This window comes from Eubalaena glacialis, chromosome 5, assembly GCF_028564815.1.
Source record: "Eubalaena glacialis isolate mEubGla1 chromosome 5, mEubGla1.1.hap2.+ XY, whole genome shotgun sequence".
Taxonomy (NCBI): Eukaryota; Metazoa; Chordata; class Mammalia; order Artiodactyla; family Balaenidae; genus Eubalaena; species Eubalaena glacialis.
The window spans coordinates 36,742,978-36,762,546 of NC_083720.1; the positions used below are offsets into that span (position 1 = coordinate 36,742,978).

Genomic DNA, 19,569 nt, shown 5'->3' on the forward strand with positions numbered 1-19,569 from the left:
CCCTGGCTCCTTCTCTGTCTTTCCCTTCCTCTGCTCCGTATCGTAGGGGCTGAGCCTATTTCCCAGGCTCCCTTGCTCACGGGCTTCCATCTGGGTCCAGCCAATGGGAGACGCCGAAGGGAGGAGGACGGGAGAAGCCAGGGGATTCTCCCCTTCTCTTCTGCTCTGGGTGACGTCTCTGACTATGGCTGCCATTCAGTCATGCTTTCGGCTTCCTCTGTGGTCCTGCTCCTGGGCCCCAGTATCACCACCTCCTCCCTGTCTATCCCTCCAGCCCCAGGGGCAGAAGTGGCTCCCAGCAGTTGTTAACCTCTGGGTTGCCTGTCATCTCTGTCTGGCCTTTCATCTCTTCTATCATCTTTGTAGCAGATTCCCTATGCTTGTTTGATTCTCGCTGCTGAACCTCCTGGCGTAGGCTCTATTTTCCTGATGGAACCGACATGGTCCAGAGGTGGGGTGTTTGAATCCAGGTCTTTCTCCAAAGCCCATGCTCTGTTTTGATACCTAGGCCAGTAGAATGAGGTGGGGCCTTGCATACATATCAAAGGAGAAACCCAGCATGGAAATGCAGTACGGTTATGGCTGGGGTCTGACAGGTTTACCAATATGCCAACAGCCAAGTGTCTTAAATTTGTCTGACTTCACCATTTTTTGTGTGTTTTCCTTCATTTTAGTAAGGGCAAGTCAGTAAATGTGTATTTACATGATCTTTACTTTTTCTCCTCTTTGTAAAACTTTTCACGTGAAAAAATTCACATATGAGAAAATTATTCTGTCACCTTCAGTATCAGTCTGTGTGATTGTCCATTCACTCATTCATCCATTTATTCATTCATTCCCTCATTCATTCACTCATTCTACAATGTGCACTTGGCCCTCGAGAATCACGTACTGTTTGTTGTATGAGTCTGCTGGGGCTGCCATAACAAAGCACCACAGACTGGGGGGCTTAAACAACAGACATTTATTTTCTCATAGTCCTGGTGGATGGAAGTAAAGATCAAAGTGTGGACAAGGTCGTTTCCTTCTGAGACCTCTCTCCTTGGCTTGGTGATGTCTGCCTTCTCTCTGTGTCTTCCTGTGGTCTTCCTTCTGTGCATGTCTGTGTCCTAATCTCCTCTTCTTATAAGGACACCAGTCATAGTGGATCAGGGCCCACCCTAATGACCTCATTTTAACTAAATTACCTCTTTAAAAACCCTATCTCCAAATACAGTCACATTCTGAGGTACTAGGGTTAGCTAACTTCAACATATGAATTTGGGAGGACATATTCAGCCCAAAACATGAGTTCTAGGGGTTGAGAGCTGGAAAGGCAGGGCCCCAGCCCTGGAGAGATAGAAGTATAACTCACGCAAGGTTGTACATGGCAGTGAAAACCAGAAGGTCACCAGGCCTGGGAAAGATGGGTGGGAAACCCCTGCCAGAGGGGACCCCTCTATGTGAGGGAGAGACAGGCAGCGTGGAGGCACCATGAGTGATGGAGAGGAGGGGCCTCTGTGGCTGGGGCCTGGGGTGAGGACATCCTGGAGGCGGTGTCCTGGACCCGCCTGTGGGGAAATGTGGGCTGTGTCCTCAGTTCTCTGAAGGTGGGACGCACCATCCGGTAGAAGCAGGGCTTCGGGTGGGGAGGCCGGATCTGCGGCAGGGGTTGGGAGAAAAAAGAGTTAAGGCTTACCAAGATCCTGTGGTGCAGGGCACAGTGCTGACCTCCCCCCACAATGCCTCCATCGCTGCTCCCTTGACCCCTGTGACACATAGAGTGATATGATCCCCTTTTCCAGATGAGGAAACTGAGGCTCAGTGGATGAAATACATTACTCAGTGTCACTAAGAGCTGAAGCCAGGGTCTGAATGCACAACTGTGAATATAGATTTCAGGCTAATTTCACCATGGGTTTGCTCTAAGTAGGGGATAGTAAAAGATTGATAGTGTACATTGGATTTCACTTCAGTTAAAGAGTTAATATTTTAAAGTATTTATTGCAAAACTAATGCAACCACGTTGTTAGAAATTTGAGAATGAGAACCCCACTCCCACCTCCATAACACTATCATTGCTGCAAATTCATTTACAATCTAAATGCAACAAAATTAATAATAGCTGAACACTTGTTGAGTGTTTACTCTGGGCTAGGCACTATTTACATGCTTGACACGTATTAACAGACTTAATCCTTAAAAATAAATTACTAAAAATGAAATAATAGCAATATCCTCAATTTCTAGATGGGGAAGTTAAGGTGCTGGCTTAAGTAACTTCTCCGTGGTCACACACCCGGCTACATGGGGGCGCTGGGACCACCCAGGCAGCCTGCCCGATTTATCCTGGTGGATATTCCCTGATGGAGTCTCCCAGTTCTGTAGCACTCTTTGCAGCTCTACACTGTAATATATATTTTTAAATTTGTCATTAATCAGTGAAAAATGGTACTTCATTGTCTAGTTCCTATTTGTGTGTGTATATGTTTCCTATGGCTGCTAAAACAAATTACTGCAAACGTGCTGCCTTCAAACAACACACATTCATTGCCTTTCAGTTCTGGAGGCAGAAGTCCTAAAGCAGTCTTACTGGGCTACAGTCACGGTGTCCGTAGGCCTGTGCTCTCTCCAGAAGCTGTAGGGGAAACCTGTGTCTGCCTTTTCCAGCATCTATAGCTGCATTCCTTGGCTTTTGGCCCCTCCCCATCTTCAAGCCAGCAGGGTAGCATCTTGCTTCAGTGGTCACATGGCCTCCCCTTCTGCCTCCCTCTCATGAGGACACTTGTAATTGCGGTTAAGCCCACCCAGATAATCCAGGATAATCTCTCCGTCTCAAGCTCCTTAACTTAATCACATCTACAGTCTCTTTTGCATCGTAAGGTAACATTCATAAGTTTCGGGGAGCAGGGCGTGGATATATTTGGGGGCTGTTATTCAGCCTGCCACCGTGAAAGTAGTCATTTTTTGCCTAGTTTAAGTATAGGGATAATACCAGAATTAAATATTGTCCCAGATTTAACATTTCAGATTGGTCTCAAAAACTAAAAAGTTAAACTTTTCTTTTCCCATTCAGATATCACCACATTTTATAATCCATCAGAAGGCACTCCACCCAAGCCTCTGACTGATTAATGAGCGGCCACTCCTCTGGTTCATTTTGGAAGGAACTTAATTTTAATCTACACAAGAGGGCACCCTCCCTTCTGTCACTTTAGAGACCCTCCCCCAGGGCCTCAAAACTAGAGCAGGAGAGGGGACTCTTGGCCCTATTATTAATAATAGTGACTCACTTTATTTAATCTTCACAACAACCCTCTGAGCAAGGTGCAATTACCTGTTTTACAGATGAAGATACTGAGGGTCATAGTGGTGAATAAGCCCAGTTAAGGCCTCATGGCAGGTAAGTGGCAGAGCCATGAGGCAAAGCTAAGTCTTCACCCAGGGAAGCAGAGTCTGTCCTGGATGAGCAGGTCACCTGGTGTGGAGCTGGGTAAAGGAGTGAGGTTGTGCAGAGCTTGTCCATGTAGGCTGAGAATGCACTTTCCACGTGTTTCATGGTCTTCTATTATAGAAGTGAGATTGGCACACTGAGGGGACTTGGATACTAGGTACGAGCAGGAGACAGACAAGTGAGTCTATGTGGCTCCTCCACTTCTCATGGGACCAGTAGGCAGATGTTCCTTCCGACTTCCCTCCATTCACATGTGCTCCTCCTTTCTATGTAGCTGAGGTCAGGGCTCACTTCCAGCCTGGGTATTACTTTGCATATGACACAACTTTAGCACTTCCTGAAGTGCTGAAGACTTCAGGTGGCTTAGCCATCCCTAACTGTTAGGTCACTTCCAACCTCTCACTTTTGTAATCCAGAGATTAATTTTTTTAATTGCAGAAAACTTTTTTCTGCATTTCAGTCATTTCCTTAGAAGAGATTTGCAATAATTTAGCTTAAGTGGGAGGCAACAGAGCACAGAGTTAAAGCATGAGTTTGGGAGCCATGCAGTCTGGACTCTATAATGCTCTGTGACCTTGGGCAAGTTGCCCGGCCTCTCTGATCCTGTTTCCTCATGTGTGAAGTCGGGGGAAGGGAATCCACCTGTAAGGATTAATTGAGACAATGCAGATGTATGGTTCAGATGTTTGCTTCAGTCCTTCTTCATTGGTATGACCTGAACTGGGGATTACTTACTGGTTTAGGGATGAGAACACTGTTAAGATTCCCAGTGCCTTATTATTCAAAAGAGGGCTCTGAAGTATTTTAGATCATCTTCAAAAAGATAGGTATGAATGTTTTACAAAATGTCATTTTGTCAGAATATCAAATTGGCCAAATAACAGAAGAAAAAAAGATGATCCTGGTGTCTGTGAAAACCTTAGGCCACGCTTACTGCATCCTGAGTAAGCGCCTTGCTGCTTCAATGCGCAGAATTCAGGAGCTGGAGCTGTCGGAGAGGAAACTCCTCCAGAAGGTGGACCAGTTGAGCGCCCTCGTATTCCAGGAGAGAAGTGCCTCTCTCCGGGCCCAGGAGCAGCTGGAGGCGCTGCAGGAGGAGCTCGCCAGCCAGGTACCGAGTCCCTCCTCCTTCTTTCCAGTGCTTGTTTCTTGTCCCAGCAGAGTCACCCCATAGGTTTGGACGTGGTAGCAGCTGGCCTTGAACATAGACAGTGGGGCGGGCCTGGAGAGCCTAGCCAGGAGGGGTAAGAGAGGTCCCAATTCTAACAGTGCAGGCAGGGGCCGCTGGACCTGGGCAAGGTCACGTGGCCTCCCTGGGCCTCGGCTGCCCCATCTGTAAAACGGGGCTCCCATCCTGTCCTGCCCGCCTCATAGGGCTCTGGCTGGGATCCACTGGGTGGCATGCGGGGGTTGTGCACTTGCTGAGAGCTCTGGCCAGAGGTTCCTTTCTGCGGACTTGGTGCCTGACATCAGGGGAGCCGGCTCTGCCCTAAGGACAAGGAGAGGACTGATGCGGGGTCTCTGCCCTCAGGAGCTGGCTTGCGGGCAGGGACACAGATGGGAAACAAGTAACTCCAAAGCTGGATGCTGGGAGCCATGGGGAATGTGGTGTGTGGTGGGGAGACAAAGTTGGTGAGGCAAGAGGGTTCCAGGGAGGACAGATTGCCAGGGCCCCAGCATGACCCAAATTCTGGAGGCTAGGGGGACCTTAGCAGGAGAGGCTCATAGTCAGGGCTTTTGGGGATATCACTCTAACTGCGTGGGAGAGAGAGGCGGCAGGGGCAGGGGGCAAGTTAGAGCGTGATTGGAGAGGGAGTGGGTAGTTAAGAGGATAGGCTCTGGAGGCAGATGCCTGGAGCCAAACCCTGGCTCTGCTACTCATGAGCTGTGTGATCTAGGCCAAGTGACTTAACCTCTCTGAACCTCAGTTTCCTCATCTGTGAAATTGGAATGATACAGTACCAACCCCGTTCAATTGTTGTGTAGGTAAAGGAAGGTAATACGTGTAAAACACTCACAATGGTAGGCATTTGGATAGCCCTAGCTGCCTTCGTAATTACTAGTCTTTACTGAAATATTCCAGGGGAGAGATGACGAAGGCTGGAGGGCAGAGACTTGGCAGGCAGAGACCCAAAGATCCCGAGAGGCATCCTGTTTCAGTAAATTGCTACTCACAGGGCAGCACAGCGACTGTTAAATTGCAGGTTGACACCCGTCAGTGGGTTGTGAAATCAATTCCATAACTCACAACCAGCATTTTAAAAATGGAATTGACTAGGAATTATGAAAGGGCATCACGTGTATGAAGGGGAGTGCTGTTTCCTGAAACTTCTGTTTCAGTTGTCAACACGTGCATATGTATAACGGGGCATGTTCTCAAATGTATTTTTTACCATGGGAAGTAGTCCAGAAAGTTTGAAAAACACCAGATTGATTAGCTTTCAACTGAAATAGAAGTGAAGCATGGAAAGATAAGAAGTTCAATTAAATTGTAATTAGTCTTTGAGATGCCAGGGAGACATGCAAGTGCCACTTTTCCCCTTTGCATTGAACTTCAGGTGCAGAAAGTTGAGTTCATCCTCCTTGGTTCACAGCACATCATAGTCAGTGTCTGAGAGTTTTTAAGCCGAGGTATAGTAGTGTTATGTGGGATCCCACCATCAAGAATGTAATTTCTCCGTGGAAAATCCTGTAATTAATATTTTTTGTCATACCTTATATACATATAGGGTTTCCCAGGTGAATAGACACCGTCCTGCAATCACCAGAGGTTCCTAGTATGATGGGGAGACAGAGGATCAGGGTGACAAGCAAGGGAAATGCCATTAGCGAGCTCGGGGGCACTGCAGGACCTGCAGTTATGTGACCCACACACATTTCTTTATTGCATTCTCTTGTAATCTGGATGCTCCTGGGAATGTCCTGTCACAAAACCCCATTTCCAGATGAAGGGCAAAATTTCAGAGAGGTGAGAGGTCTGGCTTGGGTCCCCTCGGAGACCACTTGGCCCAGCTTCAACCCAGCCCAGACACTAACCCTCAATCTCTCCCCAGAACTATCTGCATTTCAGAGAATATTTTGCAGGAGTCCATGAACTCTGCCCTTTGTACCTGATATTTGCCAAATGGCAATTTGCCCCATTGTTGTCAATATTTGCAGTAATCCTTTGCATACAAAGACACCTCACTTCTGTGGTGACCCGTGGTCATTCCCAAAGGTGATAAAGGTAGACTCATCCAGGTGATGGGGCACCGTGCACCTAGCATCACCGATTACAGGATTCATACCATCAGGAAGACCCCGAGCAATTTTCCTTGCAGGGAGTCTAACTCCAATTTTATCTGCCCCAATTCCCCCCAAAACACGCTGTCAAACAAAGCCTGCCGGGCTGTTCCCAAGTTTCCTCTTTCCCATTTGCTCTTGCTTGTTTGTTTTGTCTTCTGCAAGCTCTTGTGGCTGTGACTGGGCATCAGCAGCAGGCACTAGCAGTTGAAAGAGAGCTTAACATGAAGGCAGTTCTACCCACTTGCATAAATTAATTCTGAAAATTAGGCAAGGACGCCCATTTTTAAAGTGCATGGGTCACCCCGGTCCAGCCTACAGCTCATGGGTGGGGGGGAGGGCAAGGTTTAAGAACAGGGAGATGTGTTCCTTGGACAGGCAGCAGGCCAAGCGGAAAAAGGAAAGGTCTTGAGTCAAGTATGTGGCGGTTCAGTGAGTTTTAGTCGTGTGACATTGTGCAGGTCACTTCTGAGTAGCTCCACGGGGCGTATTCACAGGAAGGAACAACTGCTTTGACACTGGTGGTCTTGTCTCACCAGCCAGAAGTCATGGTCAGCTGATCCTTACTGGGCCAGGCATTAACCCTGTAGGCACTGGGAAATGGAGAGGTCTGGGAAGTTCTGCAAGTGGGGACACTCAGGGGGGTCCAGGTGGCAGCTCTTTACAAACTGGTGTGGGGGAATTACATGTTGGAACCACTGGCCCTCCCAGTGTGCACCAGCCCATCCCCATCCTGCCCGTTGCACAGTTTCCTTCCAAGAACTCGGGGAGCTCATGGGTGTGCAGGGCCCACACTAGGGTGAGGTGAGTAAGGCACTCGTCTCCTGGGCAAACTTTAAGGGGGCGCCAAAAAACAGTCATCGAGATAAATAATATTTTGCAGCAATGTTTTAATGCAAAAATTAATGCAAAAAGAAAAAGCGCTTTGAACAACAAAATATCGAAGTTTCAAATAAAGACAGGCTCAATGCGAGCTACGGTGCGTCCCCGGCCGCCTTCCTGACGCCCTCCTCCACCGCCAACCCGTAGGTTCAGGAGAAGGAGCGCGCGGCCCGGCGGCAGCGGTGGCGGCTGCGGCGCAAGGACGAGGCGCTGGGGCGGCAGGCGGCGGCCCTGGAGCGCGGCCGGCGGATCCAGCGGCGCCAGCTGCGCCTGGCGCGCGAGCAGGAGCGCATCCTGCGGGCGCAGGTGCAGCGGCTGGAGCGGGACGTGCGGCGCCTCTGCCACGCCGCGGGCCTCCTGCTGGCCGAGCTGGACGCCCCGAACCCGGGTGGCCCCCGACTCCCGGGCCCGGCCAGTCCCCGGGGCCCTCCCGAGGAGGCCGCGGAGCCGCGCGCACTGCGGGCCAGGGCCGAGCGCGGCGAGCGCGAGCGGGACCAGGCGGCTCGCCGGCCGCGGGAGCAGCGCGCCACCGAGCGGTTGCTCCGTGGGCAGCTGGAGGAGCTGCGCTGCTGCATCTATGGGCTGAAGCTGTCGGAGATCGGCCTGCAGGGCCAGGTAGAGGAGCTCGCCCAGCAAAACAGGTGCCTGCGAGAGGAGCTGGGAGCCCAGGCCCCCCGAGAGAGAGCGCTCAGCACGGCCCCTGCTGGTCACTGTAGCCTGGTAAGTGGCCGCAACCCAGGGCACGAGTGATTTTCTGCTTTTCTCTAACTTTCTGCCGCTTGGTCAAGTCACGGACTCCGTCATTCCCCAGTTTTCCTCTTCAACCACCCCTCCAACCCACCAGCCCCGTTCATCCATCCTTCATTCCATCCACCCATCTACCCACCTGGTGGTACCCATCCACCCCTACAACTTCACTCACCCGTTCACCAACCCAGCCACCTCACCACCATCCGTCCACCTGCTCAGCCACCATCCACCTGTCCGTGCCCTCATCCACCGTCTTGTTTACCCACCCACCCACTCCTCTACCCACACTCCATCATCTCTTTCACCCGACCATCTGCTTGTCCATCTCTCCTTGCAGCCACTCTCCAGGCAGCCAACCAGCTACCCTTCATCCCTCATCGTCTGTTTCCTCCTGTCCGTCCATCTGTCTGACATTTGATGGGTCCCTGACTGTGCCAGGCCCCGTGCTGGGCGAGCTCCTCCACGTGCAGTATGACATTAACTGTCATGGTCTCGTGACTTCCACCCCGATCCACCCCTCCTTGGGAAAGCGATCACCCTTTCCCACCTCCCTCACAGCTCCAAAGGTGACCACGGTCCCCAGCATGCCGGTGCTGTACGTGCATCTTCATTTCTCCTTCTTTAGACTGTGAGCCCCTTGAGGGCAGGTCCAGGTCAGGTGGCTTCTGTAGCGGCCGCCCCAGCAGCAGCACACAGGAGGCCCTCAAGACTGTGCAGTAGAGAACAGTCAGGGTTCGGCCCCTTTCTGGTTCTCCTATTTGCTAGCTGTTTGACCCCGAGCAAGTTTCTTAAGCTCTGGAGCCGAGAGCAGGCTGGACATTGATGTTATCACCTAACTGATAGACGAGCAAAAACTTAACGTTTAATATACTCCTGCCATGTGCTTGGCACCCTACAGTGTTTTCAAAGGCATCATTTAATGCTCATAAAGCTGTAAAGTAGGTACTATTAATGTCCCCACTCCACAGAGAGGAGGCTGAGGGTCAGAGAGGCAGTGCACTGACCTGTTGTCACACAGCTCAGAAGAGGCAGAACTAGAATTTGATCCAAATTGGATGTGAGTCCAGAGTGCTTTGTTTCTCCTGCACCAGGCTGCCTCCCTGTAAAGGGAGAGTTAACTCAGCTCCCTCCAAGAGATCAAGATCCCACTGGGTTAATTTGCATTTAAGGAAAAATAAGGGAGCCACCTTAGCCCAAAGAAGATTACTCATTAAAAAAAATAATCAAATTTATCTTCGGACCTGGACAACCTATTTCAAATTAACTGGAACTTTATTTTTCTCAAGATAATGAAGTGTATCCTGCCTAGATCATTTTAATAATGAGTTTATCTGTGGTTATATTTTATCTTTTTAGTACTTCATCCTACTCATGTTACTTCTGCGTGTCCTGTTCGTTCTTCCTCCATTATGTTCATCAGATAAAAGGAATACAGTGTACCTTTAATATTGGCACCTTGTTGTAATTTCAGAAAATAAATCGTGTAGAGATGGAAATTGTCATTTAGAATCCTTTCTGTAATTTTCCTAAACATAAGATTTTAATTTAGGCTGTTGGCTTACATTCTTATTCTCCCAATCTTTCTGTCTTCCCGTGCACTGCTACTCTTTCTTTTATCTAAGGAAAAGGGTGAATACCTAAATATTTTAGAGATGCCTCCTAATGTTTTGTACATTTTGTGTTCTCTCATTTAATCTTTAGTACAGCCTTGCAAGCCAGGTGCTATTATCCCACTGACTAGATGGAGAAACTGAGACCCAGGAGGTTAAGTGACTTGACCACAGGCATGCAGCTCCAAAGTATTAGGGCCAGCAAGGGGACACGGGCCAGATCAAGGCTGTGACTCCAAGACGCTGTCCTTACCTTAAGATGCTGGGGCCAGAGTTGGCTCTTGCGGAGTTTGGGGCAGTGTCAGTGGCTGCGTTTGGCAGCTTGTGTGCCATCAGTTATAAGCCCCTTGTTGACATGCATCTGTGACCTTCTCGATGTTTCATGCCTTATCATTTAAAAGACCCAATGCCCAAGGAGAACTGCATGCTCTCAAGACTTTGCTGGAGGCTGCTGTGCACAGTCAAAAGTCTCTCAAAAATTCCCTAAGTTTCCCATAAAGTGTGGTCCCCAGCCAGTTCTGCCTCTATAGCATCCAGAGAAGCCAGCCTGTTATCAGATGAGCAGCGGAGGAAGCAGGGGCCTGTGGAATAGAAAACGTTGATCCTTAAACATGGGAGCCGTACACACTGGGGTGAGATGCTCATGCTCTAAAATGGCAGGTGGGACCCGGAGTGGCCAGAGGCAGTGGGTTCTGCTGGGTGAAGGGGTAGCAGCACTTGCTGTCTTCTGAGTGTGTCAGAGTGAAGAGCCCATGGGAGCGTGAACACAAGAGCCCTTTAAAGATGGAACAAATGTCAGTTACCATTTCAGTGTAGAGTGTCATGGGACGGTCACTGATCCTGGCTTTTAGCAATCTAAAATGGCAGCCTGTGAGCATCCGGGCTGGGAGAGTGATATTAGCAAGGGCTTGCTTTGGCCGTCGGTGTCCATTTCATCGTGGTTTGTGCATTTCCCGCGTGGCTTGCTCTCACTTCTGGGAAGTGGCTCCCATCCCCTTGCTGATGATCTCTCCAAGGGGGCTCGGCACCAGGGTGACCAGCTTCTTGCTCCAGCCAGAAGTTAACAGTTCTCCCAGGTGGAGACAAGCAGGGCCGAGTTCCCCCAACTGGTGGGCCTGGAGCCTGGCCCTGCCTTCTAGGAGCCCCGGGAGCCTTGCCAGTCGTTTTATTTCTATGTCTCAATTTCCTTATTGAGCAAATAGAAACGTAGGTACTATGAGAGTTTCCTGGGGCTACCCTAGCAAAGAACCACAAACTGTGTGGTTTCAACAATAGTCCTGGAGGCTGGAAGCCCAAGATCGAGGTGTGGGCAGGGTCGTTCCTTCCGAGGCCTGTGAATGAAGATCTGTTCCAGGCCTCTCTCCTTAGCTTGTGGGCGGCCGTCTTCTCCCTGTGTCTCATTGTCTTCCTTCTATGCATCTCTGTGTCCAAATGTCCCCTTTTTATAAGGACACCAGTCATATTGGATTAGGGCCCACCCGAATGACCCCATCTTAACTTAATCAATTGTGTCTCTATTTCCAAATCAGGTCATGTTCTGAGGTCCTGGGGTTTAAGAGTCAACTTAGAAAGTTTGGGGGGGGACACAATTTAACTCATAACAAGTACCCTCCTGGATTCACCATTATGAGGCCCCATGAAACAGTAGAACTGTCGGTTCTAGTTCCTTGATGTGCTTCTTCGCCGGCTTCATGGGGGTACAAAACGATTCCTATATTTATGAGGGAGTTTTTGCACTAGACGCCATCTCTGGTGCTCTACGTCTGTTGTCCACTCATTTTGTCCCTCAACGACCTTTAAGGGAGGGACTATTTTACCCCCATTTTACAGATGAGGAAGTGGAGGCCCGGTGAGTCCCAGGGTCCCACAGATATTAAGTGGTAGGGCAGGGTTTGCGCCCCGGCAGGCTGACCCTGAGATGACCCTGTGAGTGCCATGCTCTGCTCCTCCGGTAACTAGTGGTCAGTGGGTCCAAAATCAGCATTTAACGGGTGCCGTACAACGAGGTGTACTCGGGCCTGAGCTTGGTACCAGGGCTGGGAAGTAAGACAAGACCCCTGCCTGCACGGGATGACAAGACTGCCTGGAGAAAGAGGGTGCAGACAGAGGAAGGGGGAAGGGGCCTGACAATCTGTGGGTCACTGTTGGGGATCTTGGTGTTTGGAATGGGGAACGGACCCAGGGCCACAGGGTATGTCAGAGTCTTCCAAACTGTCCTACTCTCAGAGGGCACTGACAGCCCCGACTCTGAGCACCTTGGAGTCGAAAAGGGCCACCTTGAAAGGAAGAAATCCTCCAGAGAGCGCGCTGGAGAGATGGGAAACTCCAGCCAGTCACCAGCTCATGGGGCAGCATGGCTTGCAATTTTAAAGTTAAAATGCTAGAATCTATTGATAACAACACTGTAAAGCCAGATGGTGTCCTTCAGGTCTTGGTCTGACCTGTGGCCATGGCTGTGCATGTATGAACTTGTACTCAGTGTTCTGAGAGCATTGCATGCATGCATGCATGATTTCCCAAGGCTGACAGTGCATTTCCAAAGGGGCAGGACCCAGAATGGTTAAGAGCCACGCGGCAGATCTTCAGCACCTTTCTCTGGATAACGGTGTAACCCCCAAATGATCTCTTTTCATAAGCCCCCAGCAGCTCCATCGCCTTGGGATCCAGCTCCACTTCCTAGCCACGGCATTCAAGGCCCCAGCTGCTCTAGCCGCTGACTCCAGGCTCACTGCCCACCCCTTCCTCCCGCCCTGCCTCGCCACCCTGAGGTCTGCAGGTCCCTAAATGTGCCAGGCTCCTCCAGCCTGCTTACTTTCCCTGTGTCTAGAGACTTCTACCGTCTGCTCCCCATGGCCCCTTGGTAAACCCCTGCTTCTTTCTCTCCATTTGGTGAGAATGTCTCCTCCTCCAAGAAGACTTTTCTGATTTTACGTCAGCTCCTTCCCTCCTTGGTGCCCCCATCATGACATGACCCACCTCTGGTGACCCTAATTCTCACTGTACTGGGCCTGGCTGCCCACCCCCCCGTAGCTGTGCCTTCATCGTCATCACCAACTGGGTCCGATTCAGCCATAAATCCCAGCCCCTGCCCACAGGCTGTGGAATACTTGGTGAGCAAGTGACTCAGTGAATAAATGGCCAAAAGAAGATATTTGCTCCATTGCCCATGGGAAATGGAAACTTCCAGCCAAAGGGACCAGCCTAAGATGGCAATGCTGGGAAGTGAGGTATAGAAATTGGGAAACGAGAGGGAGGTCTAGCCCCAGGGAAGTGTGTATCATATTGAAAATCATTACAAATTATTGTGCCTCCAACCCAAACCAGCCCCTTGATTACATCTGATGTGTGTCATGGTGTGATTTATGGTGAGGGTAATCGTTATGAGAAGATATTTTATTTGATTCCTATTTACAAAGCACTTCCCCAAACAGGATCTCCTTGATACTGGGAGGTAGCCAGGCAGGGATCAGTGATTTTGTCCCCAACCCCACAGAGGAGGCACATGCCTTGCCCAGGATCACACAGTTTATAGTTTCTAGAACAAGTTGCTTGGAGCCCAGGTCCCCAAAGGAATGGCCATTGTGAGGACAAACGCCCAACTCGGGGAGGAGTTTGGGGAGGGGGTTTCTGGTCAGAATCCCAGGTGAAAGAAAATTTAAGAGGACTCTGGTTTGCAAGAGAAGCAAAGCCTATCTGCAGATGTGTCCAAATGCTTTTTAGCAAGCGTGCACTGGGCATCCTGTATGTTCCAGGCACCGTGCCGGCCACTGGGGCTGGGGAGGCGATCCTGCTCTTCAAAAGTTTGTAGGGGAGATAGACACAGGAGCAGAAAGGGCAATTTGGGTGATGACCGCTGCAGCAGGGGACACCCTGGGGCAGTGGCCTGGCCTGGAGGGTAACAAGGAGGCTCGTATAAAGAGATTAAAAGTCACTCTCTTATAATGTCAGTGTCAGGCTGTCATCCCAGAGCTGAGACCCCGCTCCTTGTGACAGTGGCCTCAGGAATGCGGGCTGCTCAGGCCAGCTTCTCGGCCCCAGCGATATGAGTAGAGCGACCCCTGGTGGCCAGTATGAGAATCTCTTCATTGTTTCCTGAGTCCAGGCAGCGCGTTCCTGCTCAAAGCTTGCACCTGAGCAGAAGTGCCCGTTACACAGTTGTCACTCACTCCTGCAGCGAGCAAGGGCTTTAAAACAGTTTCGATAATGTCAAAAAACAAAACATAGGCAAAAGCCACGAACATACAAATAACATAAAAAGGAAATACAGATGGCCCGTGGTCTTACAAAAAAGGTCCATTACTTAAAAAAAAAAAAAAACGAATGAGCAAAACCTCACGATTCCACTGTATTCTGAATATTTGTCATATATTAAAAGTACCTCAATACTGTTTATAGTTGGTAAATATTGGAAACAACCTAAATGTCTGATCAGAGGGACCTGATTTGGTAAGTGAAGGCATTCCTTACGTCAGAGATTATTCGGCAGCCCTAAAACACCACATTACAGAAGAAGTTGTGGAGAAATGATCCTTTGATACCATCACATGAAAAATGCACAAAGCGAAAGTCAACATTTTGTAGAAACAGACTTTTGGAAGAATTTAAATGTCTATGCATAGAAACAAAGCCCAGAGGGATATATTCTCACACATTTGTCATATTTGTGTTTGGATATCACTGTATTCCTCATTTTCTTCTTTCAAAATAATTACACGTTAAAACTAAAGCCAAGTAAAGTTACAGGCAAATGCTCCTGTGAGTGTTGAAAAGCAGGGAGGGCTGGCAACACTGAGCAGAGGGGGGCAGGAAGGGGGAGAAAAGGCCCGGATCAAGTTCAGAGACCTGACTTCAGGTCCCGTTCTCCCACTGTGTGTGCTATGTGACCTTGGACAAGTCACTCTCCCTCTCTGAGTATTGATTTCATCACTTGTGACGTGAAGCGGGTATAGCATCATCTCGGAAGTCCTCCCCTGGATGTTAGCTCCTCGAGGCAGGGGTCTGTGTGTGTTACCCATGGCTGTGTCCCAGCCCCAGGACAAAGCCTGCCACGTAGTAGGTGCTCAGAAAGTATTTGTTGAACTGAATGGAAGTCAACTTGGGTACTGGAGCAAAATCCAAATAGAAATGAACAGCAGAACGATGGTGGCCTTTGACACTGCCCTCCGCCTCCCCTTCATCTGTTCCCTCCTCCTTCCTTCTGCTTCTCTCTCTTGCTTGCTCTCATGTCTTTGAATTTCTGTCTCCCTTTTTACATCCTATTTCCTCTCTTTTTTTTCTTTCTCATTTGCCTTCTCTCTCTTCCTTTCTCTTGTGCCTTCTCTCTCTCTCCATTTTCTCATCTCCACCTCCTTCCAATAGCGATTTTAAGTCCTTGACAAAAATGTTTAATTCTGATCAAGTGGGAAGCCAGTGGAGAAAACCATGAGGTACCCCAAGGTCTGTGGGCAGAAGGTACCTGTGGCAGGTTGGCCGGGCCCGTCTGGATGCAGAGCAGGGCTGTGCCCAGACCCCTCTGGTTTTCATTGGTCTTGGCTGGGGCCCTGTTCTGGTACTTGTTAAAAGCTTCTGGGTGATCCTAAGGTGTGGCCAGGGTCTGGTCTCTGAGGAGAACTGGACAAGACACAGACTGTCGCACAGTAACTGGAAGGTCACAAACTTGGGGTATGAGGAGGAGATGCTGCAGTGAGGGAGGGGCTTCATTTGGGGGAGGCTCAGGGAAGCCTCATTAAGGATCTGGCCTTTAAGTTAAGCGCAGAAGGGAGCAGCTGGGCCAGGCAGAAGGGTGGGGAGGAGAGGTGTAGGCAGCAGGCACTAGGGGTGCAAGGCCCCAAGGCAGGAGGGAGAAGGGTCCATCCAAAGAGCAGAGATGGGTGTGGTGAGGCCGGGCAGGCAGGGGTTTTATCTTTCAGGGCTGTGGGAAGCATGGAAGGGTTGGAAACAGGAGGGCAACCTGACCCGGTTTCCATTTCAGTGCAATTGCTCGGCTGCCGAAGGGTGTGGAAAGGAGGGGCAGAGAGCCAGGGGCAGGAAGGGCTTTGCAAGGAGGCAGCCTGCCACCAGTACCCTTCCCAGGAGGATGCGCCAGGCAGGCAGGAAGAACCGCGTGCGCGGAGGCCAGCAGGAACCAGGGTGGGGGGGACAAGGAGGCACTGTGAGAGGAAGCCAGGACCAGGAGGGTCAGGGGCTGTGGTGACAGCCCTGGACGGCCTCCCGTGCCTGACTGCAGCACAGGAGCTGATCCCGTGGACTGAGTCGGGGAGGTGAGGGGGGCCTTGCAGGGTCCCTGGCAGCTGCGGGCAGGACGGGAGGGGAAGCAGGAGGCCCAGTTAGTGGCCAACGCAGGGGTCTGCTGAGAGCAGGTGAGGACCTGGGGATGGGGACGGGGCATGACCTGTCCATTTCCGTTTCTCCCTCCCCTAGAAGAGCACCTGACCCACAGTAGGAGCTTAATAAATGTTTGCTGAATAAATGCACGGCGAGTCCGAAATGTCTGCCTTTCTGCAGGTTCTGTCTATCCTTTATAGGATCCATCCAACTGTCAAACCTTTATTAAGCACCTAGTGTGTGCCAGGCTGGAGTGACGGTGCAGACCGAATGAAGGCCAGTTTCCTTCCTGAGCGACCTCAGGTCTAGTGCGGGAGCAGGTGGGAAGCAAACAGCACCCCTTAGAACTGGGCTAGGTGTACCTGGGGCAGTGGGAACCTGCAGGAGACTTGTGCCCTGGCCCCTCGTGGTGGCGGCTGGAGCTGCAGTCAAGGTGCTGCCTCTAACGTGCTCTGCGGGGCGGGGGGTGGGCGTTGGGTTAGGGAAGCTCCTTGCTGCACCCCAGCTTGCCTTTTGGGGTGCGATCCAGAGGAGGAGGGTGCCGCCCGGAGATGCGTGGCTGCGGTGTTTGGGGCCTGTGGACAGTTGAGGGACAGGACTGCCCGGAGGCTGGGGCAGGCTCCCGCCTCGGGTGGATACAGAGGGAACTTCCGCACCAGAAGGAGAGGGGACTGGAGCCTTTGGTGCCACCTTGGGGGGCCCAGAAAAATCTTGGCTGAATGGACAAGCTCCTCATTGTCTGCTAAATGGAGGCTGGGTGCTCACAGGAGGCAGTTTGGTTGGCAGGACCGAGAACGCAGGACCAGGGCCCTATGGCCAGGGCATTGCCCTCTGCTGTCCTCACCTGGGGAGAGGATCTGACTCCCTCCAGGGGTCCTTGGGAGGGACTTGGCTGGGACAGGCTTGGAGGGTCCCTTGCAACCAGGGACACTCACAGCTGTCTTGTCTTCTTGTGTTTTTTCCTCAAGGACGCCCTGGGCTGTGTTCAGGATGAATCGCTGCCCCTGCCCTGGGAGGAGGCTCTGGATGCCTGCGGAAACCGAGGCCCCGACGGGGCCCCTGGACCAAGGGGCTCGGCAGGTGCGTGGGGGGCCCCGCGTGGACATCCACTGACGGGCCGGCTCTCTTAGGACATCCTGATGACACAGCAGCGTGGCGGTCCCTGCTCTACAGACAGGAAGCTGAGGCTCAGAGAGGTAGTGTTGCTTGCTTGATGCCACACAGCTGGGAAAGGTAGGGGCAGAGTCCACAATGCCCACGGCAAGGTCTGTGACTTAGGCTCAACCCGACGTTTAGGCTCACTCCCTCAGCCCTCAGAAGGGTGCCAACCAGGCGACGCACGTGCCAGCCTCAGGCAGCAGGGGTCCCTTCGGGGGGATTTGTCTTCGCAGAAGACCGTGTCGTGACCAGGAGCTGTTCTATTCCCCGCCCCCGCCCCAGTGACAGCTCAGGTGTGAGACAAGTGTGAAGTCTGGGAGTTGCTGGGACCCCCTTATCCCTAAGTTGTCCCTAACGGGAACCAATATCTCTGCTAATAGTCTCGGGTGCAGCTTCCAGGGTCCCTGCTGCAAAAGCCACTGCACGCAGGGAACCCCAAAGCCACGGTGTCCAACTGGCCGTCTGTGGTTTATGTACAGTTTTCCAAGGTGAAATTCAACTTAACGATGATGGGGTCAGTTATACCCAGCGGGGCTGTCGACCAGCAAAGCTGACCTTTCCCCTCCATCCCATTTCTGGGGTACAGAGCTGACAAGTCAAACGAGGTCAGGTTTGTCCTTGGGGAAGGGGGCAGGGCGTGTCTGGCAAAGCCTGGGCATCAACTCCTCTGTCTCCGTGCTGACTGTGAGGGGCTGGGGGCCAGGGATTATGACCCTGCGTGACCATGAGGGTGCGGGGCCGGGGAGATGTCGTGGGCTTTGTGGTCAGAAGAGGTGGCTTCCAGACCCGATTCTGCAGCTCATCAGTGGATGTCGTTCCCCATCTCTGAGCCTGGGTTTCTCACCTGACAGGCAGTGGTGGCCAGTAGGCCACTTTTGGAGGCTCAAAGGCCCTGAGTCATGAGAAGTGCTGTCTCATCCTAACAGCAGATGGCACTGCTGGTGGCAATCATGGGAAAGCTCCTAGGAGGGTCTTCTTAACTCTCAGGTCCTGTCATTTCCCAGGCCAGCCCTCCGAGGGGCCCCACACCTGGGACTGCATCGGGGCTGGACAAGGCACCGCTGTCTTGATCCCAGGCCCGGAGACCACGGACAATCTCCCGGGAGACCTCGCAGGATCTGACCGTGGGCAGGTGAGGCCGGAGGCTTTCTGCGTGCCTGGGGTGCCAGCTGGGTCTGATTAGCCCTACTGTGTGTGCTGCACAGTGTGGCCACCACGCAGAAGGTGGGAGAAGGAGGTAAAGAAGCTTGGGGTTTGGAAGAACATTCTGGAAATAATTGAGAGGGAGATTTGAGCCCTGGGTGGGGAGTGGGCAGGAAGGCTGTGTGCCCCAGCTGTGTGCCCAGACCCAGCTGCCACGTAGCAGACTTCATCTCATTGAAACCTCCCCGCCAGCAATGGGGCAGGAGCCATGACCCCCCGTTCTGCAGAGGAGGAAGTCGTGATTTCCCAAGGCCTCACAGCCCTCTAGGGGACTGGGGTCCTCACGTCTTCGTAGCCCACACCCTGCACCACACTCTGCCCTGCGGGTCAGGAGCCTGGTTCCAGCCAGCCCTGATGCGGTTCTGTGGTTCTAAAGGGGGGGCCTTCCTTGCTCACCTACTTTCATGCATTCACCTCCTGCTCTGAGCCACTGCGTGGTGTGCTGTGTCACACCCAAAGTGGGAAAAGAGCCGAGAGCAGTCCCTGGGGTGGGGAGAGCTTCATAGAAAAGCTGGGGAAGTAGTTAGACAGACAGGACACCAGGGATGGACAGCGAAAGGGCAGGCCAGGTGGGAAGACCCGCCAGGTAAAGGCGGTGAGGCTGGGAGCGCTGCGAGGTGCAAGTGGGGTCGTGGTCGCATGTGAGCCGAGGGCTCCTACTGAGCCTGGATGAAGCCAAGTTTCATCTCCCGGGCCTCAGCCCAGCCTGGGTTTGTTCTCTGAGTCGGGCCAGTCCTCCTCTCTGGTTCAGCTCATTGAATAAGTAAACATAAAAAGATACTCAAAAATATCTATGAAACACCTCCTGTGTGCCCGGGACTATTCTAGGCAGATAGTCTACACCGTGCTGTCCACTAGAGCCTTCCACAGTGCTGGCAATATTCTGCACCTGTGCGGTCCGGTGTAGTAGCCGTGAACCACGCGTGG

At 51.8% G+C, this 19,569-nt stretch overlaps 1 protein-coding gene across 2 annotated transcripts in view; it reads left to right on the forward strand.

Annotated features, from left to right (window-relative positions):
- Window positions 1-19,569, forward strand: part of C5H4orf50 (chromosome 5 C4orf50 homolog) — a 48,489-nt gene that overhangs the window by 428 nt on the left and 28,492 nt on the right. The window contains exons 2-5 of one of the 2 annotated variants that reach the window (XM_061191221.1): window positions 4,406-4,544; window positions 7,745-8,317; window positions 17,250-17,361; window positions 18,444-18,571. In XM_061191221.1, the coding sequence (XP_061047204.1) occupies window positions 4,406-4,544; window positions 7,745-8,317; window positions 17,250-17,361; window positions 18,444-18,571 (952 nt within the window). The remainder of the gene's footprint in view (window positions 1-4,405; window positions 4,545-7,744; window positions 8,318-17,249; window positions 17,362-18,443; window positions 18,572-19,569) is intronic. The other variant, XM_061191222.1, reaches the window with a different exon arrangement.